This window comes from Zalophus californianus, chromosome 14 (assembly GCF_009762305.2).
Source record: "Zalophus californianus isolate mZalCal1 chromosome 14, mZalCal1.pri.v2, whole genome shotgun sequence".
Lineage (NCBI taxonomy): Eukaryota > Metazoa > Chordata > Mammalia > Carnivora > Otariidae > Zalophus > Zalophus californianus.
The window spans coordinates 10,036,766-10,063,268 of record NC_045608.1 but is presented as its reverse complement, the minus strand read 5'-3'; the positions used below and the strand labels follow the sequence as shown (position 1 = coordinate 10,063,268).

The 26,503-nt window shown below is 42.3% G+C and overlaps 1 protein-coding gene across 9 annotated transcripts in view; it reads left to right on the top strand.

Annotated features, from left to right (window-relative positions):
- Positions 1-9,537: 9,537 nt before the first annotated feature.
- HECTD4 (HECT domain E3 ubiquitin protein ligase 4) overlaps positions 9,538-26,503 on the top strand; it is a 181,931-nt gene continuing 164,965 nt past the window's right edge. For all 9 annotated transcript variants that reach the window (XM_027576965.1, XM_027576961.1, XM_027576966.1 and 6 more), the window contains exon 1: positions 9,538-9,902. In XM_027576965.1, the coding sequence (XP_027432766.1) occupies positions 9,726-9,902 (177 nt within the window). In that variant the 5' untranslated portion in view covers positions 9,538-9,725. The remainder of the gene's footprint in view (positions 9,903-26,503) is intronic.

Sequence of the window (26,503 nt, the reverse complement as noted above, 5' to 3'; positions counted from 1 at the left end):
GAGCCCAATGCGGGGCTCGATCCCAGGACCCTGGGATCATGACCTGAGGCGGAGATAGACGCTTAATGACTGAGCCACCCAGGCGCCCCTAACTGGATGGTTTAAAACAACAGAAATCCAATCCCACAGTTCAGGAGGCTGGAAGTCCAAATTCAGGGTATCAGCAGGTTTTATTCCTTCTGGAGGCACTTAGGAAGAATCTGTTCCATGCCTCACTCCTAACTTCTGGTGGTTGCTGTCAATCCTTGGCGTTCCTTGGCTTATGGAGGTGTCACTCCAATCTCTGCCTCTGTTGTCACATGGTCTTCTTCCCTCTATGTCTCCTCTGTGTCTCTGTGTCCAAATGTTCCTCTTCTTATAAGGTCATCAGTCTTTGGATGAGGACCCCCTCCCCAACCCCGCTCAATCTAGTATAACATAATTTTGACTTGATTACATCTGCAAAGGCCCTATTTTCAGATAAGGTCACATTCACAAGTTCTGGATGGACATGAATTTGGGGGGAACACTCTTCAACTCAGTATAGTCACATAACAAAGGGAAGGGCTGTACAATTTTAATAAAGGGAGAAAGTAAAGAATTGAGAAAACTCTTTCCAATCTAGCACAGAATTATAGCAAAAGCCCAGAGAAGGTAATGAAGCTATCTAGTCTGTTAACTCTAAGTATCTTAGTGTGTTCAGTGGGTAGAGAGGAGATGAGGACCATGAGAGTGACACTATAATTCAATGAGAGCCTGATCCTGAGAATTTTGTGAGGCACCAAAGTCAAGGGAGATCAGGATGTTAGAGCCAGAGAGGAACCTGATAATCATATTTGCATTTTTGAAAGATTCTATATGGACACAGGTTTAAAGGGGACACAAGGGAAAACTAAAATATATTAGTAAATGGACAGTTGCAGGAATCTGATGAACTTACCGATTTTTAACTCATTAGAGCCCTGTGTGAATTTTTATGGAAAAGAAACTTGCTGACATAAATATAACTTCCAGGGCACAGCCTTAAATAATACTAAAATTGTGGGGAATAAAATCCCCACAAGGGTGACCCTGGAGTCCTCATGCTGCTTCAGATTGAATTCCTTCATGACAAGAAAATATTAAAGAGAAAATATCCACTCTTATGCTTATCTTACACAATTTTCAAGTTACCAGGTGCACATGTCTGTGTTCCTATGAGTGTATGTAAATTTCTGTGTTCTGATTTTCTTCATAGAATATTATTTCATAAATCTTCTACATTGCTATCAAAACTTCAAAAGTATTCTTTTCAATGGCTGCATACTAGTTTATTTTATTTTTTAAAAAGATTTTATTAATTCATTTGAGAGAGAGAGAGCATGAGCAGGGGGAGGGGCAGAGGCAGAGGGAGAGGGAGAAGCAGGCTCCCCACTGAGCAGGGAGCCTGAGGTGGGACTCGATCCCAGGACCCTGAGATCATGACCTGAGCCAAAGGCAGACGCTTAACGACTGAACCACCCAGGCACCCCTCAGTCATTGCTTTGGATCAGTTTCTGAGCTCCACATTAAAGACATTTGGGGATGGATAATTGTGTGTGTTGGGGGGGGGACTGTTTTGTGCATTGTAGGATGTTGTTTAGCAGCATCTCTGGCCTCTATTCACTAGATGTCAGTAGCATTCAACCCCATTCATGATGATAAAAATCATTTGCAGACGTTGCCAAATGTTCCCTGGGTAGGCAAAATTATCCCCAGTTGAGAACCATAGTTCTTGATCTTCTGCTTGCTCCCAAGTCTCACCTCAAATAAGAAACAGGTGCTTCTGTTCTATATGCTCCATTTCCCCCCTCACAGGTAGGACTGCTAACACTGCAGTGTGAGGTCTTCTCCGTTAGATTTTAAGCTTCTTGACAGGAGCTATGACTTAGTTGTAAGAGTCTGGCAGAAAGTAGGAATGTAACAGTTCCTTGTTTGATGAAAGATTTCCATGGGTAAATATCTAGGGGCGGAATGATGGATCAAAAGGCGTAGTCCCTTTATGACTTTTGGGGATGTGTGGCCAAAGTGCTTTTCCAAAAAGACCATGCTGACTTCAAGTGCTACTAGCAGTAGATGATGTGTTTGCCTAAGAGCTTCACCAACCCTGGGTTGAAATTAAAATCTGATTTCAATTACTGGCGAAAAATGGTGCCACATTTAATAATAACTAACACTTATCAAGTGCTTCTTACATTTCAGGCATGGCGCTAATGGTCCTGCCCATATTAACTCATTTAATCTTCACAAAAACCCTATGAGGTAGGTATGATTACTGTGATCCTATTTTAAGATGGGAAAACTGCAGCACAGATGTGTGGAATGATTTGTCTGAGGTAAGGTGCAAAGGATCTGGGACCCAAACCCAGGCAGCCTGTGATTCAAACGCCACACACACTGCATTTCATGTAAGGCTTTTCTTTTCTTTTTTTTTTTAAGATTTTTTATTTATTTATTTGAGAGAGAGAGACAATGAGAGATAGAAAGCACGAGAGGGAAAGAGGGTCAGAGGGAGAAGCAGGCTCCTGCTGAGCAGGGAGCCCGATGCGGGACTCGATCCTGGGACTCCAGGATCATGACCTGAGCCGAAGGCAGTCGCTTAACCAACTGAGCCACCCAGGCGCCCCTCTTTTTTTTTTTTTTAAGATTTTATTTGTTTATTTGACAGACACAGCAAGAGAGAGAACACAAGCAGGGGGAGTGGGAAAGGGAGAAGCAGGCTTCCCCCTGTTCAGGGAACCCAACGCAGGGCTCCATCCCAGGACCCTGGGATCATGACCCCAGCCGAAGGCAGACACCCAACCGACTGAGCCACACAGGCGCCCCCATGTAATGCTTTTTTTCGGGTTACCGGGTTTCCCGTACCATCCTCACTTCATTTAACCAACTCACACGCATCATTTAATGCGCGGTCCTCAGAGAACCTTCCCCATGTCTCAGACCAGGTCCCTGGACTTCTCATTCTCTGTGGACGTTCTTGCTCCAAGTCACTTCCCCATCCTAAGCTTCACGAACCTAATCTTTCCTTGCACAAAGTAGACACTCAGCCCAACTATGGAGCAGGTGCTTCTGCTCTATATGGTCTACTTCCCTCATCACAGACAGGACTTTGTGCACTCAGGGACTACTGAATTAATGAACATAAAGCGCTTGCTTTTCTTTTTGTGCAAACTCTATGATTGTGTCTTTGGCTCACTTCTCCTTTTCGGGGCGGGGGGGGACTGTTTCTTAATCTAAGCGTGTGCAGCAGGGGAGTTTGTTTGTTTGTTTGTTTTTTGCAAATTGGCAAGTCGGAAATTGAAATTTCAGTGCAGCAATGCCTCTGGTGCCCACAAGGGGACTCCAGAGGACAGAGCAACTTTCAGAGCTCCATGGTGCCCGATTTTTCCGGTAAGAGCTGCACTTAATGCTGCTTCATCCTGGGCTTTTCATCAGTGTGGAGGCTTGTCCCTTAGTTACGGTAATTCAAAGGAGCGCCAAGGAGAATTTCTCCCTCTTCGTCTTTTCAAATATCTCTCATCCGATTTCTTTTCCCTGCCGCTTCATAGACCCACCCATGAGCCGAAATAATCTTCCTTGAATAGAAGAAGAAGAAGAAGGAGAAGAAGGAAAAAAGAAAAAGAAAAAAAGAAAAGAAGAAGAAGAAAGAAAGAAAGAAAGAAAGAAAGAAAGAAAGAAAGAAAGAAAGAAAGAAAGAAAGAAAGAAAGAAAGAAAGAAAGAAAGAAAGAAAGAAAGAAAGAAAGAAACGAACAGGACCTACCAGATCATTTGGGAAAAAAAAGATAATGAGTAGGTGTATGTTTCCTCTTTGAGACTATGATTAGTGAGATGGAAATAATCAATCTCCCCCACAGTTTCTGTCAGTGTGTGTGCATGTGTTTTTTTCCTTGGTGTTTTGAAAAACCTTAAAAATTAACATGGATGCTCTGTTTAAGCTATTTCAAGCTCTATTAAGGCTTTTCAAGGACCACTTATCTTCACGCCACACTCGCATTTTTGTGAGCCCAGTCAGGATTACAGACGCATTTTAGACAGTCAGCTGGTACAGAGAAGCCAGCAGAAGGGAGAGATATTGCAAAATCCCAGAGGGGCCCCAGCTTGAGCTGAGGCCAGTGAACATCACGTCAGCAGCTGGGGCAGCAGGGAGATGGTCTCCATCAACAAGCCTGCTGTCTCTTGGGGAGATGCCTCCCAGGGAAAATTGAGGCCCAAAAGCTATTCTTCCTGCTTTCTCGTGCTTCCTCTTTGCTTCCAACTTAGGGTTGCTCGGTCAGTACCTTATCTTCCCATCCCGATACCCCATTCTCGAATGTAAGAGTGGAAAAGGACAACTCCAAAGAAAAGAAATCATCAACCATGAAACTTTTCTTTCTATGAACCTACGAATGTATGTTTCCTGTGTGCATAGTGTGTGTGTGTGTGTGTGTGTGTGTGTGTGTGTGTGTTGTCTTGACTAAATTTAGATTCTCTGCCCCAAGGCTTCCAGCATAGAGTTCTTTTGACCAGGGGCTTTCTTTGTCCTTCTGACCACTCTAGAAATTCCCAGTAAATTATCTTTTTCCGGAGGGGTCTCTATAAATATTAATTCATCAGCTGTCTCATCATGGTACGGTGGCAGGCATGCAGTCCTATGACTAATTAATTACTGTTGTTAAAATATTAAATAACTATTCATTATGCAGTCTAAAGTCTTTCAGCCCTGGATATATGCTGCTTTTATTAATTGGGGTGAAGGACAATAGTTCCTGGGCGTCTTGACTCCTGATCTTGAAATATAAACAATAAGAGCAGGATAATGTTTCTCTGAGCTACACAAGAAGGTTATTTAGATTCTAAAACCTGAGGGCGCCTGGGTGGCTCAGTTGGTTAAGCGACTGCCTTCGGCTCAGGTCATGATCCTGGAGTCCTGGGATCAAGTCCCGCATCGGGCTCCCTGCTCAGCGGGGAGCCTGCTTCTCCCTCTGACCCTCCCCCCTCTCATGGTCTCTCTCTCTCATTCTCTCTCTCTCAAATAAAGAAGTAAAATCTTAAAAAAAAAAGAAATATTTGTTGAATGAATAAAAGGAGAAGGGCCATCTTTCTGTGGAATACTTTCAACACATGTTATTATAACTGTCCAGGTCTCTGAGAGCGGGGAGTCAATTTTTCATATATTAATCCTGGTATTCAGATAGATCTCCATTCTATATACCTCCCAGGATTTGACATTTACTAGGGGCTTAGCAAATGCTTGTGGAGGGCGCCTGGGTGGCTCAGGAGGTGAAGTGTCTTCCTTGGGCTCAGGTTATAATCCCAGGGTCCTGAAATCAAGCCCCAGATTGGGCTCCCTGCTCAGAGGGAGTCTGCTTCTCCCTCTCCCTCTGCCCCTCCCCCCTGCTCGTGCTTGCTCTCAGGCACATTCTCTCTCTCTCAAATAAATAAATAAAATCTTTTAAAAAATGCTTGTGGAATAAGTATAAAAATGAAATTAAGGGGCGCCTGGGTGGCTCAGTCGTTAAGCGTCTGCCTTCGGCTCAGGGCATGATCCCAGAGTCCTGGGATCGAGCCCGATGTCAGGCTCCCTGCTCCGCAGGAAGCCTGCTTCTCCCTCTCCCACTCCCCCTGCTGTGTTCCCTCTCTCGCTGTGTCTCTCTCTGTCAAATAAATAAATAAAATCAAAAAAAAATGAAATTAAAATCATGATAAGGGACATGAGATTGTTGTAACAGTGCTATGAATATGAATTATTTATTTAGGAGGGAGGCAGTGAAGGATGGAGCCTGCTATGGGTTCAAATCTTGATTCTGCCAATTCCTAGGCAGGTGCCAGCCACTTAATTCTGAGCCTCAGTTCTTGTATGACGAGGCTGCTAATGAATACTCTGAAGGGTATATGGTAGATAAATGAATGGATGTATTCTGACACCTAGGTGCTCAGTAGCTTTTATTTATTTATTTTTAAGGATTTTATTTATTTATTTGAGAGAGAGAGAGACAGAGAGAGTGACAGACAGTGTGAACAGGGAGGAGAGGGAGAAGCAGGCTTCCTGATGAGCAGGGCTTGATCCCAGGAGCCAGGGATCATGACCTAAACCGAAGGCAGACACTTAATCGACTGAGCCACTGAGGCGCCCCAATAGCTTTTATTTTTAAAATTTTTTTCTTGGGCACCTGGGTGGCTCAGTCGGTTAAGCGACTGCCTTTGGCTCAGGTCATGATCCTGGAGTCCCGGGATCGAGTCCCACATCAGGCTCCCTGCTCAGCAGGGAGTCTGCTTCTCCCTCTGACCCTCTTCCCTCTCGTGCTCTCTATCTTTCATTCTCTCTCTCTCAAATAAATAAATAAAATCTTTTAAAAAAATAAAATTTTTCTCTTTTTTAAAGATTTTATTTATTTATTTGACAGAGAGAGAGATACAGCAAGAGAGGGAACACAAGCAGGGGGAGTGGGAGAGGGAGAAGCAGGCTTCCTGCGGAGCAGGGAGTCCCATGTGGGGCTTGATGCAGGGCTCGATCCCAGGACCCTGGGATCATGACCTGAGCTGAAGGCAGATGTTTAACGACTGAGCCACCCAGGAGCCCCTCTATTTTTCAAAAGTAATACATGTTCTAGGAAGAAAACTGGGAAAACATTCCAAAGTACAAACCACAGATCCCCCAGTCAGTTGTAAATGCATTGCTGAGATTCACCCAAATGTTATATCAGGCATGATACCCTTCAGGCTTTTATATCTATAGTCATACATGCATGTAATTTTAAGATATAATCATACATAAACATAATTAAATTCCAAAACTTCCTTACTATCTTAGCCTGCTTTTTTTCCATTTAGCAATAGATCATGAACATTCACTTGCATTACTATTCTTCATAAACATTATTCTGAATGGCTTCATAATATTTCATCTTATGGATATACCATTATTATGGTTAACTATTTGCATATTGTTGGCCATTTAGAAGGTTATAATTTTTCCTCTTATGAACAGTATTGACCTGTACATCCCTGTATATGCATCCTTGACTACGGGTCTGATTATTTCCTTTGAACAACTTCTTCAGAGTTGAATTGCTAGATCAAAGGGTTTGCACCTTAATGTTCTTCTGATTCATTTGCTTATTTACTCTTTATGAAAACTATTTTTCAGAGCAGTTTTAGGTTCATAGCAAAATTGAGAGGATGGTACAGAGATTTTCCATATACTCCCTGCCTCCACACCTGCATAGCTTCCCTTACCTTTAAGTTTCCCCACCAGATGGTACATTTGTTGCAAATGAGGAGCCTATACTGACACATCATCATCCCCAAAGTCCATAGCTTACATTATGGTTCACTTTTGGTGGTGTGGATTCTATGCATTTGGACAAATAAATAAGGACATGTATCCATCGTTATGGTACCAAACAGAGTATTTTCACTGCCCTAAAAATCCTCCATGCTCTGCCTATTCATCACTCTCACCATACCCCAAAACCCTGGCAACCACTGATCTTTTTACTGTCTCCATAGTTCTGCCTTTTCCAGAATGTCCTATAGTTGGAATCACACAGTATGTAGCCTTTTTTCTTTTTTAAATTTTATTTATTTATTTATTTATTTATTTATTTATTTATCCTAAAGATTTTATTTGACTGAGAGAGAGAGAGAGAGAGAGAGAGAGTGTGCAAGCTGGGGGAGTGGCAGCCAGAGAGGGAGAAGCCTACTTCCCCCTGAGCAGGGAGCCTGGATTGAAGTGGGACTCTGATCCCAGGACCCTGGGATCATGGCCTGAGCTAAAGATAGACGCTTAATGGACTGAGCCACCCAGGCATCCCTTAATTAATTTATTTATTTTAGAGGGGGGGAGGGGCAGAGAGAGTCTTAAGCAGAATCCACCCTGAGTGCAGAGCCCAATGGGGGGGCTCAATCCCACAACAGAGCCCCAAGCAGGCTCCATCTCACCATCTAAGCTCAGTAACTGAGCTGAAACCAAGAGTCCCACCCTTAACCGACTGTGCCACCCAGGTGCCCCATATGTAGCCTTTTCAAATTGGTTTCTTTCACTTAGTAATATGCCTTGAAGTTTCCTCCATGTCTTTTCATGGCTTGATAGTCATTTCTTTTTAGCTCTGAATAATAATCCATTGCTTGGATGGACCTCGGTTTATCCATTCACGTACAGAAGGGCATGCTGGTTACTTCCAAGTTGTGGAAATTATGAATAAAGCTGCTATAAACATCTCTGTGCATGGTTTTGGGTTTTCATTTCTGTTGTTTTGGTTTTTTTTGGTGGACATACATACATTTTCAAGTCCTTTGGTACCAATGAGTGCTTTTATTTTTTTTTTAAGATTTTATTTATTTATTTGACAGAGAGAGACACAGCGAGAGAGGGAACACAAGCAGCGGGAGTGGGAGAGGGAGAAGCAGGCTTCCTGCTGAGCAGGGGGCCCGATGTGGGGCTCGAACCCATGACCCTGGGATCATGACCTGAGCAGAAGGCAGACGTTTAATGACTGAGCCACCCAGGTGCCACAATGAGTGCTTTTTTTAAATTATAAAAGCAATACAAAGATAGCAATCTTCACCTCACCCATACAGACCGGTCCCACTCTGCATAGCAACTCACATTAACAATTTGGAATGTGTTCTTCTACACATTTTTCTTTACATAGTTCTTTCCTTTCTTGTTTTAATAAAAATGGGACGGCGTGCATATTTTTTTTAAAAGATTTTATTTATTTATTTGACAGAGACAGAGACAGCGAGAGCAGGAACACAAGCAGGGGGAGTGGGAGAGGGAGAAGCAGGCCTCCCGCGGAGCAGGGAGCCCGATGTGGGACTCGATCCCATGACCCTGAAACCATGACCTGAGCCGAAGGCAGACGCTTAACGACTGAGCCACCCAGGCGCCCCGGCGTACATATTTTTAAGGTGCACGTCAATCAGTGTTGAATATTGGTGGAATATAACAATAGTTTCAACCCCACCAGGGAGCACTTACTAAGTGCTAGATGCTGGGCACTAAGCATTGTGACCGGTGCTTTATTTTCATCAGGTTTTGAGTGCTTACTGAGTACTAGACATTTTGGTAAATATGAAACACCTACCGTGAGGCGCTACCAAGTGCTTACGAACAAGTGTGCACTGTGCCAGATTTTTGCATATATCTCATTTAAATACGAAAGGAGGGAGTGAACCTCCATGTTCTGCCTAGGGTGGGGGTTCTGCCCCCTGCAAGGGGTGCATACCTGAGTAAGTAGAGGAGGGGAGGAGGAGGCTTCTTCTCCCGGTGGACTGCAGACCCAGGGCGCCCCCGGACGTCTAGGGGTAGGAGAAGGGAAGGTCAGTCTGAGGACAAGACCGAGTGAAAGGCAGGGCAGAGGTCCAGCAAACCCGTTAGCCCCGGGCCGCCCTGGGTGGGCGGGACTAAGTTAGTGGGCGGAGCCTGTATTGTCCGCTCCGCGGGGCATGCCGGGAGCCCCGCCCCCAACATGGCGTCTCACTGACAGTTGGCTGCTGAGCTGCAGAGGCGGGTCCTGCTCCTCAGGGCGGCGGCGGTGGTGGCGGGGCCGGGGTCTCAGGGGCCGGGGGTGGGGGGATGGCGGCTTGGACCGCCTAGGGCGGAGCTGCACAGGCGAGGCTGCGAGCGGGGCGCTGCAGGCGGGCGCGGCGGCTGCTGCAATGGACTGGTGATCTCGGCGGCTCCTGCTCGCGTCTCCCCCGGGCCGGGCGGCTGCTCCTCACCGTCAACCCCTCAGCCGGGGCCATGGGCTCGTCTGCGGCCGCGGCAGCTGCGGCGGCGGCGGCCGCGGACTCGGCGCAGTGGCTCTCAGTGAAGGAGGAGACCATCTTCCTGCACGACGGGCTGATCCGGGTCACCGACCTGGCCGAGCTGCCCAGCGAGATCCTCGGGGCCCCGGAGGCCGCCGACACCGACTTGGAGGTGAGCGAGGCTGCTCCCCGGCGGCTGGCAGCAGATCAGCCCACCCGCCCGGCATCCCCGGGGTCGGGCCATCACATTTCTGCCTCACCCCCACCCCGAGACCCCCCCGAAGACTGCCCCGGCAGGTGTGTGGGCGCGGGGAGGACAGGTGGGGGGCCTCGGCTGTAGATCCGCAGCCCGCCCGCCTCCCTGCCTCCTCGGGGCCTCAAGCCCGCCGGGTATTGGATTTGTGGTTTCATTCTGAGCGTTCTGACACCCGGCATTTTATTAGACTATCACCCGGCACGGCCTTCACGCCCTGGAAGAGCCACCGTCGCCTCCCAGGCTCTGTCTCCCCTCCCCCATGGACCCCCTGGACTCACTTCCAGGGCACACCCAGGTTGCTTAGCTTTGGGGACATTTTAATTTTAACGCTGTATACCTCCCCCTTTCTCATTCCCAGTTCTATGTTGATTTTTCTTTCCCCCGGGGGAGGGTATTGGCAGCTGTCGGTCCGTGATGGGCAATCCAGCAACTTCTCTGTGTCGTGCCTCGGATTGACACGGGGCCTTTGTCAGGGAAGCGGGCAGTGTGGACAGCGAGGGTGATGCTACAGGGGCCCTCTGTGCGCTCTCCGCAAAGGGTCACGGGCGCTTTAGGCCTCAAGGCCTTTTTCGTGAGCTCGGGGGTCTCCGAGAAGCCGAAGCTCAGGAGCTGTGGCAGGTGCAAAAGGAAATCTCCGTTTTTGTGTTGCTGCTGGGTTTGGGGGCAGAAGGAAACCAAATATGCTCGGTTGATGAGAACTTTCCACCGACTTCACTTGGTTTCGTGTTTGCCCAGAGGTGGGAATACTGGCAGTATCATTTCATCGAGGCCAGCCGATGCTGACGCTGCACCCTCTCCACTTTGTGGGGTGATATTTTGATGTGTATGTAGCATGGGGTGTCATGAAATTCTTGCTGTCGCAAGGAGGACTCTCTGGGGCAGGGCGCAGAGAGGATGGCCTGTCTTCTGGCTAAAAACGGAATGCGAAGAATCTTTCGTATTTTGCGGTTTTGCATGCACTTCGGCTTTCAGCACAAGGAACATTTATAGAAATGGATTAAAACCCATTGCTGTGTGTTTCTGGAAACAGTAGTGATCAGATCGCGTCGGCCAAGATGTTTGGGTGTGCTTGAGATGTGAATGCGTTCCACTGTGTTTTGTGTCTGGATTTGAGGTTGAGGTTGCAGCATTCCCATTGTGAACTCTTAATTGACTTATTTTACAGTCTGGCCACCCAAAAGGGAAGATACCAGTTGATAGGGAATTCCTAACATAGGATTATGGTTTTCTTGTGTCTCATTTGGGCCTATTCTAGAAAAAGCAAGTGTCTGAGTGTCTTATCGGCTTGAAAGCTCAAAGGGTATTATGCTATGATGGTGGAATCTTTTTATTTAATTGACTTTGTTGAATGTGAAATGTGGGAAGTGGATGCTCTTTGTTTCTTAGAGACTAAGTTCACAGATCCTAAAATTTTATAGTATGTAATATATTTATTTTTAGGATTAAAAAGGTAGGAGTAGTTAAAAATACCTGAGCTCTTAGGTTGGCTTTCCTAAGATGTTTACTGCATAAATGTATTGAGTATTTGTCACCTCTTTCCACAGAAGAATGATCTTAAAGAAAACCTCCCTGGCTTGGTAGAATTTTAAAAACTCTTAAAGAAAATGTATGTTCTGACCTTTCAGAAACCAGTATGTGTATGGGTAATAAATATGACTGTCAGTGGTGAAGAACTTTTTTCATTTCTTTCTGTATGTTATATAGGCTATATTGTATCAGTAGAAATGAATAGCTAAGAATGTTTTGTGGCTGTTAGATTTGTGTTTGCAAGGGTGTATTCACATTTAGTTATTTAATAATAATATTGATTAAGGATATTCTGTGTGTCAGACATCATCTTATTAAGTTCTTAAAAGGATCCTAGTAGCTAACTACTGTTACCTATTGTAACAACTATAAATGTTGCACCCATTGTGCAGATGAGGCAAGCAAAATGCAGAGTTAAGTATGTGACTTCCTCAAGATCACACACAGAGAGCCTGAACATTAACCCAAGTCTGTTCGTCCCTAATACATCTCCTCCTGATCATAATATCCTCCTTGCATGTATGATACTTATATTTGTAATTATCTAAAATTTCATAAGTGGCTAAAGATAGGGTAATAAACATATTTTTATGTCCTTTCTAGTAATGTATTTTTTTCATATTTGAGGAAGATTAGAGGTTCATCAGCTTATTTATTTATTTATTTATTTATATTTTTTTTTGCTTTTTCATTATATCTGCATTTTTCTTTGATTTTTTAAAATTTTATTTTATTATGTTATATTAGTCACCATACAATACATCATTAGTTTTTGATGTGGTGATCCATGATTCCTTGTTTTCGTATAACACCCAGTCATCAGCTTTTTTAAAAAACTAACTTTTGAGGGGCACCTGGGTGGCTCCGTCAGTAGGTGTCTGCCTTCGGCTCAGGTCATGATGCTGGCGTCCCAGGATTGAGCCCTGCATCGGGCTCCCTGCTCAGCTGGGAGTCTGCTTCTCCCTCTCCCACTCCCCCTGCTTATGTTCTGTCTCTCTCTCTCAAATAAATAAATAAAATCTTTAAATAAATAAAAAAACTGTTGAAATGCTGCCACCCCTATGAGGTACATTCTTCTAAGCCTCTCCTTCCAGTGGACATCTGGCTAACCAATGGCCAGTTTTTCACAGTGTTTTCTAGTTAGATAGAATCCTTCAGTTGACAGTTTTGGATTAGGACAAATTTGGATTAAGCTGACTAATTTATGATTGGCAACCTTAATGCATAAGTGTGCACTAACTGCAGTAGAGTCTTAGAATTTTAGAGCAAGAAGGGGCCTTGGAGATAATCACTTTCCTCAGTTTAGAGAGAAGTGGTCTGAGATCAGGAGAGGTTATGACTGGGTAGTGAAGCTAGTTATGATAGGACAGATGACTAGATCCTGGCTTTCCTGCCTTTGAATTCCAGTGTTCTTTTCACTTTGTAAGTGCTGCTCAAAGTTAAATGTCAATTTGAAAAAAGAACCCATCCTATGAAGTGGATCAACATTGACTTAGCATTTTAATTTAAGCACTAGCACAGTATTTGAATTAAAAATTTTCTTCCTAGTGAATTTTAAACCGAAGTGTTTTTTTAAGTTTATTTATTTATTTTTTTTAGTAATCTCTACATGCGAGGTTGGGTTTGAACTCATGACCCTGAGATCAAGAATCACATGCTCTTCTGACTGAGCAGCCAAGCCCCTCAGAATTTATTTTTTTTAAATCAATAAATAGTGTGTAATCAAATTTCTTCAACAAGTATTTGTGGAATTCAGAAGCGGGCAGGCCCCACTGTCCTGGGCATTGAGGACGCAGCAGAGGATACAATAAAATCTTTGTCTTAAAAAAACTTTTATTTTAGTGGGAGGATATAGACAATAACAAATAATCAAATACATATTAAGTATATATGTATATGTAATACCTCAAATAATAAGTGCTGGGGAGGCAAGTATAGCTGGGTAGGAGGAATGGGGTGTGATGGTGGGGAAGAGTTCCCTTTTATGTAGGATGGGCAGAAAGGAGAGCACAGAATGGCACTTGAGCAGAGCCTGAAGGAGGTGAGAGGGTACCATATGGCTGCTTGGGAAAGTACATCCTAGGCGGAGGACAGCAAGAGCCAAGTCCCTCAGAGGGAAGCATCCTTAGCATCCTTCGTTTGGAGCTCTGAGCCCAGTAAGCCAAGGGGAAGAGGACGGTGATAGAGGATGGGGCGCAGGGGATGCCGATCAGGTAAAGCTGGTAGATAAGGACTTTGAATGCATTAGAAATGCAGAATGAGGTTTTTTCTTGCTGTTTAAAATAGCTACCTGAGGGGTGCCTGGGTGGCTCAGTTGGTTAAGCTGCTGCCTTCGGCTCAGGTCATGATCCTAGGGTCCTGGGATCGATTCCCGCATCGGGCTTCTTGCTCGGCGGGGAGCCTGCTTCTCCCTCTGCCTGCCTCCCCCTCTGCTTGTGTTCTGTCTCTCTCTCTGACAAATAAATAAAATCTTAAAAAAAAAAATAGCTACCTGTATTTATTTTAATTTCATGTTGTTGGCAGAAAGTGAAAGTATGTAGGAAATTATTTTTAAGTGTGAAATAAATATAAATTTAAGAGAAATTTTAAAAAACTTACAAATGACAACTCAAATATTGCATTTTACATTAAATTTCATAGAACATTAGTCTTTTTTTTTAAGGGAATTTACAAGAAAAAAATAGCTTATTTGTGGAAGTTCTAAAAGGTTTCTGCTTCCTATCTCATTTTTCTTTACAAACTCTAATGGGGACAGGCCGTGCACATATGGATGTTGAGAGAGAAGCTAATTGACTTGCCCAAATTGGCCAAGGTGTTTTGTTTCCTACAGTTTAGATTAATTTTGAACTCAGACATTTCAGTTAATGTTTCTTATTTTCCATTGTGGTTTTTATAAGAACCCACCCCATCCCCACATGCTCACACCAATGCAAAAGACTTGAACATGAAAAACAATAACAACAACAATAAAAAGACTTGAACCTGAATGTTCATGACAGCTTTATTTGTGCTTGCCAAAAACTGGAAACAATCTAAAGGCCCATCAACAGGTGAATGGATAAACAAGTATGATTTATGCTGAGTGGAAGAAGCTAGACAAATAGGAATACATATTGTAAGATTTCACTCATATGAAATTCCAGAAAATGCAAACTAATTGGTAGTGACAGGAAGCAGATCAGTGGTTGCCTGGGGATGAAGGTGGACTGGAAGGGATGGGAAAAGGGATTACAAAAGTACTTGAAACTTTTTGGGTGAAGACTATGTTCCCTGTTTTGACTGTGGTGATGGTTTCATAGTTGTATATATACATATGTCAAAACTCATCAAATTGTACATTTTAAAAATGTGCAGTTTATTGTATGCCTGTTCTATTTCATTAAAACAAATGAACAAACCCCGTGCAAGCCCAGAATGCTTTACTGATACTGTTTATGAAATGAAAAAAGGCTCAGGAGGATTTTTTTGTTGTTGTTTATTGTTTGTTGTTTTGCTATGTAAGGGGAGGAGTTGATCAACTGGAATAAGTTAAGGTTTTGAATACTTAGGACACATTCAGATGAAACCTTTGAGATGATAATTTAGATTTATAAATGTTTATCTATTCTCCTAGGAGGATACCACCAGCCAGTTTATCCTTTGGTCAGATTCCTTTGGAAGCGGTTTATGTACTTTTATAGAATTCCAAATTCTGGGGCGCCTGGGTGGCTCAGTTGTTAAGTGTCTGCCTTTGGCTCGGGTCTGATCCCAGGGTCCTGGGATCGAGCCCCACATTGAACCCTACATTGAGCCCCACATTGAGCCCCACATCGGGCTCCCTGCTCCACGGGAAGCCTGCTTCTCCCCTCCCCACTCTGCCTTCTTGTGTTCCCTCTCTTGCTGTGTCTCTCTCTGTCAAATAAATAAATAAAAATCTTAAAAAAAAAAAAGAATTCCAAATTCTAAATTTGGAAGAGGTAATGAATAAATGAATAAAACTACTTTTGCTCGTGAGTAAAGTTAATTACAGTGTAATTAATGAGCACTGGAAGAAGAGGCGCTGAATCTTCGTGCAGGGTTCTGTGAGCTTGGACAAATGGCTCAACCAGCTCTCAGGTTTGGCTGGCTAGCTATAAAGTTAGAATGAAATACCTTATGACTATGGGAGGCAGTATTGCCTAGAGGTCAAAGTCAGGTTTAAAGAATCAGATTGGGACTGAAATTCTAGCTCTGCCTTGTACTAGCTATGTGACTTTGGGCAAGTTCCATACCTTTAGTAATCCCTGGTTTCTTCTTCCACTGCAACTTCTTTGTCATCATTGTCCCCACCTCTACTTACCGCCATGACTACAGTGTCAGCATGTTGTGTGCCAGGCTCTGTGCTAAGCATTTCATGTCCATTATCTCATTCAATCCTCACAAAAACCTTACAAGGTTGTTACTATGGTTATCCTTACTTTACAAATAAGGAGACTGTGGCACAGAAGTGAAGTAACTTGACAAAGATCATACAATTAGTAGCAAAGCTGAGAGTGAAATAGACTTGTCTAACTCTAGCCCAGGGTCCAGGCTGGAAAATTATTATGTTAGACGCTTCATCATCTGTAATAGGGGAGTAATAATAGGGTTAATGTAAGGATTAGGTAAGGAGGGATGTGATTATGTACTTACAGTGTGTATGGACTGTCTTTATAAGGTGCTACGTTGCTGGAAAGTTGTTTTTTGCATATCCAGTCGGCTGCCCATTGTATATGAAAGCAAAACTCTGCCATCGACAGAATTTTTTTTTCTCTTGTAGTGGATAGTGGAGATAGTAGGGGTGTGTGTGTGTGTGTGTGTGTGTGTGTGTGTGTGTGTGTGTGTGATCCCTCTGGAATTTTCTTCCTTCCCAATTTGTTTGCAGTATGGCTAGGCAGATGAGATAATAGTCTTCATTTCAGTTTTCCTCCAATTGTATGTCTAAGGTCTTGCTAAATAAATCAGTTTTGATTATTATCTGTCTTCTTGGCTTCCATATTGACTGTCACAAAGTACCACCTGTTGGCCCAGGCTACTGGGTGGATTGTCGTGCACCTGTTCTTTCCTAAGTAATAAGGCTGTGGTGATAATTATGAAAGGCTTGTCAAGTCCTGAAAGGGCCCCATGCTCTGTCCTCCCTCCCCCTCTTTCCATCTTGTTTTACAGTGGTGCTTGTGGGATGAATACAAGGAGTGTAGTCTGCTTTGTAAGGTGTTTAGTCAATAGTTGTAGACAAATGTAAATAACAGCAGGTGATCAACTATGGGACAAATGCATGGTTACTTCAAAAGGATAGAAGACTGATATTGTATAACTATTACTTTGATCCTGCATTTTTTAACACGATTTATGTATCCATTAAAATATTTTTTAGGGGCACCTGGGTGACTCAGTCATTAAGCGTCTGCCTTCAGCTCAGGTCATGATCCTAGGGTCCCAGGATGGAGCCCCACATCCTCGACGGGAAGCCTGCTTCTCCCTCTCCCACTCCCCCTGCTTGTGTTCCCTCTCTGGCTGTGTCTCTCTCTGTCAAATAATAAAATCTTTAAAAAAATAAAAAAATAAATCAGTGGTCAAATTTTTAATGTATTCTTTAAGATCATTTTTTTAAAAAAGATTTTATTTTTAAGCAATCTCTACACCCAAGGTGGCTTGAACCCATAACCCCAAGATCAAAGTTGCATGCTCTACCAACTGAGCCTGCCAGGTGCCCCAAGGTCATTTTTGAATGTGTACTTTTATGTGTGTTTGTGTGCATATATACTTTTTATTATTTTTTTCTGTCTCACAGGAAAGATGTGATGCTAGACATATATTTTCATAATTTTTTTAAGTCAATTACATGTTTTGATCTTCCTGTGTCTCCATATACAGATCTACCACATTTTTTTTTTAAGTGCTGCATGGGACTCCAGAAATACTAGCTTATTTAGCCATTCCCCGACTGATGGGTGTCTTAATTTCCTGTTGCTATGCTAACAAGTCATCACACACTTAATGGCTTAAAATGACACAGATTTATTCCTATATTTACTCTTATGTTTGTGGAGACCGGAAGTCTAAAATGAGTCAGCCTCACTGGACTAAAGTCAGCTGCTGGCAGGTCTGGTTCCTTCTGCAGGTTCTAGGGGAGAATCTGTTCCCTGGCCTTGTTCATAGCTTCTAGTGCTCCTTCCTCCATCTTCAGAGTGTGTGGCGTTGGTCTCAGATCTGTCATCACATGTCTTCTCCTCTGACTGGCTCCTCCAGCATCCCTTTTGTAAGGTCCCCTGTGAGTACCCTGTCTCCCCAACCTTCCCCCCCCAGATAATCCAGGCTCATCTCCCCATGTCAAGATCCTTAATTTAATCACTTCTGCAAAGTCCTTTTTGCCATCCAAGGTCACATTTATAGGTCCTGGGGATTAGGACTTAAATGTCTGGTTGGGGGGTGCATTATTCAGGCTGCCACGATGGGTATTTTGGTTGTTTTCAGTTTTTCACTATTTTTGAAAAAGATTTTATTTATTTATTTGAGAGAGAAGGAGAGAGTGGGCAGGGAGGAGCAGAGGGAGAGGGACAAGTAGACCCTGCGCTAAGTGCAGAGCCTGAAGGGGGCCTGGATTCTATGACCCTGAGATCATGACCTGAGCCAAAACCAAGAGTCAGACACTCAACAGACCGAACCACCCAGCCCCTCCTTCAATTTTTCACTATTAAAACCAGTCCTTCAGTTCATACCCTTGCATGCCTGTTGTGCACATGTTGGAATATTTCTCTAGAGCAGTTCCTGAGAAGCAGAATTGCTGGGTCATAGGTGACCATTTTAAATTTTAATAGATATTGCCAAATTGCTCTCTAAAGTGACCACATTAGTTTATACTCCCAAGTAACAGTGTTTGGTAGGACCTCTCTTCCTTACACCCTCATAGAGATTATTTTAGAACTCATGGATTTGCTTAATTTTATCATTTGCTTAAGGCAATGGCTTTCACTCCAAAAGAGGAAGCCACTAGATGTAGTTGGGTACCTGGAGATACAGGCTGGACCACGGTCAGCTGAAAGAAGCCAGAGTGTTCTGCTAGTGCTGCCTAGCTCTTATCACTTCACTTCAGAGGACCTCTCTTGCAGCTTGATCTTCTTTGCTCCTGACATATACTCATTTTGGTCTGTAATCCAGTTAATACAGACCATGTCCATATTTAGGCAGGAGAGAGCAACTTCTTATTCTGATGGTCTGGGGAGGCTGCCAGACTCGAGCTGTGCCAGGGAGCTGCCCACTCTGGGAAGAGACACACTGGCCCCTGAAGTGTGTTCAGAGTGCATGGTAGTTGTTAGGCAGACTGTTTAGACACAGACTGTCTTAAAATTTCTCTCTTATATGCCAGTATAAAGGGTAATTCTACATTTCTTTTTAACCTCTATGAAAAATGACATTAAGTTGATGGTATTTTTATGTTATGCAAAACTTTTTTGCTTATAAAGAAGTAATACACGGATGTTGTAGAAAATAGAGAAAACACCTATTGTGTAAGAGAGAAAAGAAATATTATTTGTACCATCCAGAAATAGTTATATTAGTTAATTAATTTTTCAGTTTCCTTCAGTTCATATTTTTATATATAAACAAAATTGAGATTGTATGCTATATACTGTTTTTATCCTTTAATTACTTATTGGGAGCAATTCTGTCAAATTAGATTTAAAAACATAATTTATTTTATTCATTTTATTTTTTTTTAAAGTAATCTCTACACCCAACGTAGGGCTTGGAACTCATAACCCTGTGATTAAGAGTCGCATGCTCAGGGTGCCTGGAGGCTCAGTCAGTTGAGCTTTCGACTTGAGTCGTGATCCTAGGGTCCTGGGATCAAGCCCCACATTGGGCTCCCTGCTTAACGGGGAGCCTGCTTCTCCCTCTCCCACTCCCCCTGTCTGTGCTCTTTCTCTGTCAAATAAATAAAGAAAATCTTAAAAAAAAAAAGTCATATGCTCTATCAACTGAGCCAGCCAGGCGCCCCTAAAAACATAATTTTTAATGGCTGCGTAGTAATTTATGGATGTATTATAATTGTCGTGTTGTACCTTACTGCTTTTTCCTCACATCTGCTATTTTTTTAAATAACCCTAAGATCAAGAGTTGCATGCTCTACTGAGTGAGCCAGCCAGGCACCCCACATGTGCTGTTTTATTTTATTTTTTAAAAAGATTTATTTATTTATTTTAGAGACAGTGCAAGCAGGGGAGGAGGGAGGGAGGAGGGAGGGAGGAGGGGAGGAAGAGAGGGAGGGGAAGATAAGCAGATTTCCCGCTGAGTGGGGAGCCTGACCTGGGGCTTGATCCCAGGACTCTGAGATCAAGACCTAAGCCGGAATCAAGAGTCAGACGCTCAACTGAGTGAGCCACCCAGGCACCTCCACATCTGCTATTTTAAAGATAATTCCAGTTTAGAGGCGGCCAAACCATTTTTTTTTTAAGATTTTATTTATTTATTTGACAGGGAGAGACACAGCGAGAGAGGGAACACAAGCAGGGGGAGTGGGAGAGGGAGCAGCAGGCTTCCCGCGGAGCAGGGAGCCCGATGCGATTGCGGGGCTTGATCCCAGGACCCTGGGACCATGACCTGAACCGAAGGCAGACGCTTAACGACTGAGCCACCCAGGCGCCCCAGAGGCCAAAACATTTTTAATGTTTATTGTTATTTGATAAAGTTTTGTAAATTTTATATTTGTAGTGGTTATTAAAGTGTGTTTCTGCGATCCATTACTACTGACAGTTTATAACTTAAGGGGATTTTTATCTTGCTGTATAATTCCTCTCCTGATAATGTTGAATATTTCTGAGGAGCTTTGAGTTTATAAAGTGCTATTAAGTAGAATTGTAGAATAATTAATGTTCCATGATGGGACACTTGGGGTGGACACACTTGAATCCCTCATGTTTCTACTGAAACTTGCGGTTGGCTGAATTACTAGGTCATAGCACAGTTTGTAGCAATTTTAGATTAACGATAAGGAGATGTGTAATTTGCAAACCATTTTATGCAAATCATAGGTTTAGTAATTCTAATAACTACAGAAGCGTCATTCAAGTAGTGTTTTGTTTTTTTTTTAAGATTTTATTTATTTATTCATGAGAGACAGAGAGAGAGAGGCAGAGGGAGAAGCAGGCTCCCAAGGAGCAGGGAGCCCTATGCAGGACTCGATCCCAGGACCCTGGGATCATGACCTGAGCCGAAAGCAGACGCCCAACCATCGAGTCACCAGGCACCCTCAAGTAGTGGTTTTATACCAACAAAATATTAACGTTCAGCTTGTATTTGTAATGGATCTTTTCTGTGTTTACTGTATTTGCCTTGTGCTTTATAGTTTGCATTACTGATTTCAGACGAACAAAGATTAATATAATATAACTACAGGGCAGACTAGAAAATCTGGACCTCCTATCTCTATTCATATGTTTGCTTTTCTTACTGTTGAAATAAAATAATTAAGAATGTTAAAGGACAATCTGTGTCAACATATTTTCATCAAAACAGTAGTACGTAATAGAAGAATGACCTTTATTTCTTGATTCTGATTTCTTTCTGATCATCTAGTCGTGGTGTAGCTGAATGACAACTACTGGTTTATTTAATCTAGAAAGGAGCAAAATGGGTGGAAAGGTAAAAATATACATGTGGAACTTTGGAGGAAGCATGTTTTGAGCTTATAATAAAGGAGTTTCCTTTCCTTTAGAGGTTCTGAACCTGAAAATAGAATCCAGACACCATCTATAGAATTCAGGGGTTTTGTGAGCTAGAATGGGGAAAATTTTATCTTCATTTACTCATACCTTAGATGAAATTCAGCATTTCCTTCAATTGTGAATATAGTAGAATCCTAGTAGTACTAGCAGAACCTGTAACTTTGTACAACCAGTTGAAATCATAGATATTTTCTTTCTTTCTCTTTTTTTAAAGATTTTATTTATTTATTTAGAGAGAGAGATAACAAGAGCAGGAACACAAGCAGGGGGAGTGGGAGGGGAGAGGGAGAAGCAGGCTTCCCGCGGAGCAGGGAGCCTAATGTGATGCGGGGCTTGATGCCAGGACCCTGGGACCATGAGCTGAACTGAAGGCAGACGCCCAATGACAGAGCCACCCAGGCGCCCCTGGAATCATAGATGTTTTCATATCATATTGTATTTATTTGACAGAGAGAGACACAGCGAGAGAGGGAACACAAACAGGGGGAGTGGGAGAGAGAGAAGCAGGCTTCCCGCCGAGCAGGGAGCCCGATGCGGGGCTCGATCCCAGAACCCTGAGATCATGACCTGAGCCGAAGGCAGACGCTTAACAACTGAGCCACCCAGGCACCCCTAAAGAGCCGTTTTAGATAGGTGGCCACAACCAGTAATAGTTGGTATTCCAGGGGAAACATTTTTAAAATCCTAGGTTCATTTTGCTTTCATTTTTCTATAGAGTACAATTATATACTTCTGGTTTCTTTTATTGTTCAAATTGTTATTTTGTGTTTGTATTGTCAAAGTTCAGAAGTTTTACTTAAATAGCCTCCAGAATTGTGTTCTCCAGTTGGTAGCTACTACTCACATGTGGCCATTGTGCTCACTTGAAATGTGGCTACTTGGGATTGAAATGTGCTAAAAGTGTACAATACACATCAGATTCTGAAGACTTCATGTAAAAAAAGAATGTAAAGGATAATATTTTATATTGATTAAATATTGAAATGAAAATATTTTGGATAATGCATTAAGTAAAATATACTATTATTTAAATTAAAATATATTAAAATTAATTTCATCTTTTTCTTTTTACTTTTTTTTTAAAGATTTTATTTTTAAGTAATCTCTACACCCAATGTGGGACTTGAACTTATATCCTCAAGATCAAGGGTTGCATGCTCTCCTGACTGAGCCAGCCAGGCACCCCTTTTTTACCTTTTATTTTTTATTATCTATCTATCTATCTATCTGTCTATCTATCTATCTATCTAAGAGAGAGAGAGAGAGAGAGAGAGAGAGAGCTGGTGTGGGGGGAGGGGCAGAGGGAGAGAGAGACTCTTAAGCAGGCTCCATGCCCAGCATAAAGCCCAACCCAGGGCTCCATCTCATGACCCTGAGATCATGACCTGGGCCGAAATCAAGAGTCGAACACAACCGACTGAGCCATGCAGGTGCGCCCCCACCTTTTACCTTTTTAATTGTAGCTCCTGGAAAATATTAAATTTCATATATGTCTAACATATTTCTATTGGACAGCCCTTCTTTATACAGAGGTCAGCAAACTATGGCCCTCAGGGTCATATCTAGCAGTCTGTTTTTATAAATAAAGTTTTATTGAGACGAAACTAGTTCATTTACATATTTGCCTTCATGCTACAATGCAGAGTTGAATGGTTGTGACAGAGACCACAAGACCAGCAAATCTTCTGGGGGTTTTCATTTACACTATTTGCATTTCATCCATTCAGTGGTTCTATGAAGCAGTAGAGGAGATATTTCAGGAAAAAAGTTTTGAGAAGCCAAGTGATTTGTCCAAGGTCATGTAATTAGTTAGTGCTGGGGTTAGGACTCTAGTTCTGAGTGATTTTCCACTGTACATCTGCTATTTAGGTAGCACTTGAGCTGATAACCTGTTATCTCTGAGACAGTAGTTAATGGCTATTATTTTATTTTATTTTATTTTATTTTATTTTTTTTAAAGATTTTATTTATCTGAGAGAGACAGTGAGAGCAGGAAAACAAGCAGGGGGAGTGGGAGGGAGAAGCAGGCTTCCCACTGAGCAGGGAGCCCAATGTGGGACTTGATCCCAGGACCCTGGGATCATGACCTGAGCCGAAGGCAGACGCTTAACGACTGAGCCACCCAGGCACCCTAATGGCTACTATTTTAAATAACAGCTACACAGCCAGGACTACACATGGCTGCCAGAGTAATCTTCCTAAAGCTAACAGTTACGTTACCTCCTTTCCTAAACCTTCAGTGGTTTCCCATTTCCCTTGAACTAAAAAAATAATTCAGGGTTGCTATGATTTGGTTCCATTCTGCCTTTCCTGCCTTTTAGCTCATTACTCTCTATCCCCCCAGGGACCATATATTTCACAAACTCACTTTCTACATTCTCTCCTACAGTCTTGGCTCATAGGGTTCCATTGCCCTGGGGAGTCCAAACTCCACTTTTGGAACCCTAGTCTTTATCCTTCAAGCTGCAGATCAAATGGCAGTCCTCCATGAAATTTTCATGATGCATACGGTTAGAAATTGTCACCCTTTCTATTTTTTAAAAATATTTTATTTATTTATTTGAGAGAGAGAAGCAGACTCCCTGATGAGCAAGGAGCCCGATGTGGGACTTGATCCCAGGACCCTGAGATCATGACCTGAGCCAAAGGCAGACGCTCAACCAGCTGAGCCACCCAGGCGCCCACCCTCTCTATTTCTTACACTGCCTTATAAAGTTATTTATTTGCATGCTTGATCTCCCTTACTACATTATAATCTCTTGGAGGTTAACCACTTCTTAGTGTACATTATGGTGTACCTACTAACAAAGCTCAAACATTAGATGTGGATTGAACTGAATGCTAAAAAGAGCATTTGGAACAAATTTGAAAGGGTGGGATTTAATAAATAATATCATGAGTTGAAGACATAGGTTCATGGAGAATAAGATAAGAATAGGTAGTTATTTTTGATGAACTAAAGTAGTGTAGGTGAGACTAGGAATTTTAATTGCAGTTATGCTTTACACTTTAGATAAGAGAGAACACATCACAACAGTTGTCATAAATGTTGTTTATGCTGGAATGTGGATAAGCAATATGGCTTTAAGACCCTTGATTTTGGGGACGTTTGGGTAGCTCAGTTGATTAAATGTCTGCCTTTGGCTCAGGTCATGATCTTGGGGTCCTGGGATCGAGTCCCGTGTCGGGCTCCTTGCTCAGTGGGGAGCCTGCTCCTACCTCTGCCTGCCGCTCCCCCTGCTTGTGCTCTTTCTCTCTCTCTGACAAATAAATACATAAAGTCTTAAAAAAAAAAAAAACCTTGATTTTGTATAGAGCCTAACAAATTTTGCATAGAGAATAATGAATTCCTGAGAGATTTGTGAAAATAGCTAGATGAGATGGAGTTAATTGAAAATACTTTGCTTTGATCATTATTCTAAAAATCTTAATTCGACTGAATTTTTTTTTTAACTTGGTTGTTCTATGGTTAGAGGTAGTGAACTTGAACACTATTTTTTTAAGATGTTATTTTTAAGTAATCTCTGTACCCAGCATGGGGCTCGAACTCACAACCCCACGATCAAGAGTTGCATGTTCTACTGACTGAGACAGCCACGTGCCCTGAACTTGGTATTTATTGTATTTATTTTGAACATTTCCATGTAGAGGTTTTTTTTTTTTCCAGGGATTTCAGTGAAATGTGTCCATTCATCAGCTTTTATGGAATGGCAGTGCCTTGCGGGCTGAAACTGACATGAAGTTATTTTATCGAATTTAGCATGATCAGTTACTGATTAGCATGATAAGGCTCTTAGTCATAATTTATTTAAATCATTATAAAGTACTTTAAAATTTTTAAATTAAAATGTTAGCATTTTAGAAAATCTTAGGGCGCCTGGCTGCATCAGTCAGTAGAGCATACGACTCTTGATCTTGGGGTTGTAAGTTTGAGCCCCACATTGGGTGTAGAGATTATATATAAAATCTTTGGTATGCCTGGGTGGCTCAGTCAGTTAAGCGTCTGCCTTTAGCTCAGGTCATGATCCCAGGGTCCTGGGATTGAGTCTCACATTAGGCTCCCTGCTCAGCGGGGAGTCTGCTTCTTCTTCTCGCTCTGCCCCCCACCCTGCTCCTGCTCTCTCTCAAATAAATAAAATCTTAAAAAAAAAAAGAATTTTAGAAAATTTGCAAGATGTAGTAAAATGCAAAGAAGAAAATAAAATCACTTATATTACTACCACCTAGAGATAAGTATAGTTCATATTTTCATGTATTGTCCTCCAGACATTTTTGTATGCATGTACACTTACACACAAGCATATTCTAGGCAATTAAGATCATTGTATATACATTTTGTGTCTTGTCCTTTTCACTTAATATTGATGCTATTTGGAGGACATTTCTCCATTTTCAATATTGTTGAGAACATAGTTTTTAATACTGCATAGATATTAAAGTCTGTGTAGTATTTCATTATGTGGATGTTCAATGATTTATTTACCCAATCCTCTATTTGGATATTTAGTTGAATATTTAGTCAGTTTTGTTGAAAAGCTTTAAAAATTAGAGAAATTGTTTTTTATAGTGAGACTCTTCTAAGTAGGCTGCAACACACATATATAACCGTCTAAGATTATTTACTCTAAGTCAGAATGTGAGCCTTCAGAACTGTGCTCTAACTGTATACAATGATGGCATTGTTTGATCATTTTTATATGCATAAAGTTCTTATTTCCTGTCATGTAATAGAATACATAAGTTATATGTGTAGTCTTTCCTTCAAGAGGTGCTTTATTTAATTAAAAATTTTAGGAAAGCAACATATAGTTCAAGATTTCAAAGGTTCAAAAGGAAATTCAGGGAAAGGTCTTCTTCCTAGCCCTGTCTCCCCAGCTGCAGCCAGTGTTACTAGCTGGTCAGTGTCCCCCAGAGGTAGAAGATGCACATACAAGCCGATGCACAGCAGATCCCTCTCTGACCTCGGCTTTTGCTGTGTCCCCTTCTTCCCTTCACTCCACTGCGGCCACTTGGGCCTTCTGGTGTTCATCATAGATCAGGCTGGCAGGTCCCAAAGGTTCCCTTCCTCAGGGCCTTTGCTTGTCTCTCTGGACAAAATAAGCTTCCATAAGGCAACAGTCTACATAGGTGATAGAGATGGTATTTTTGAAACCTTTAAAGAATGAAATAATCAGAAACTTGCCATATTAGAAAACAAAAACAGCCATATCACCAAGGGCAGCTTTAGTTCTGTTAGCAGACCAGTGGGAAAGCTTTGAAATGACTAAA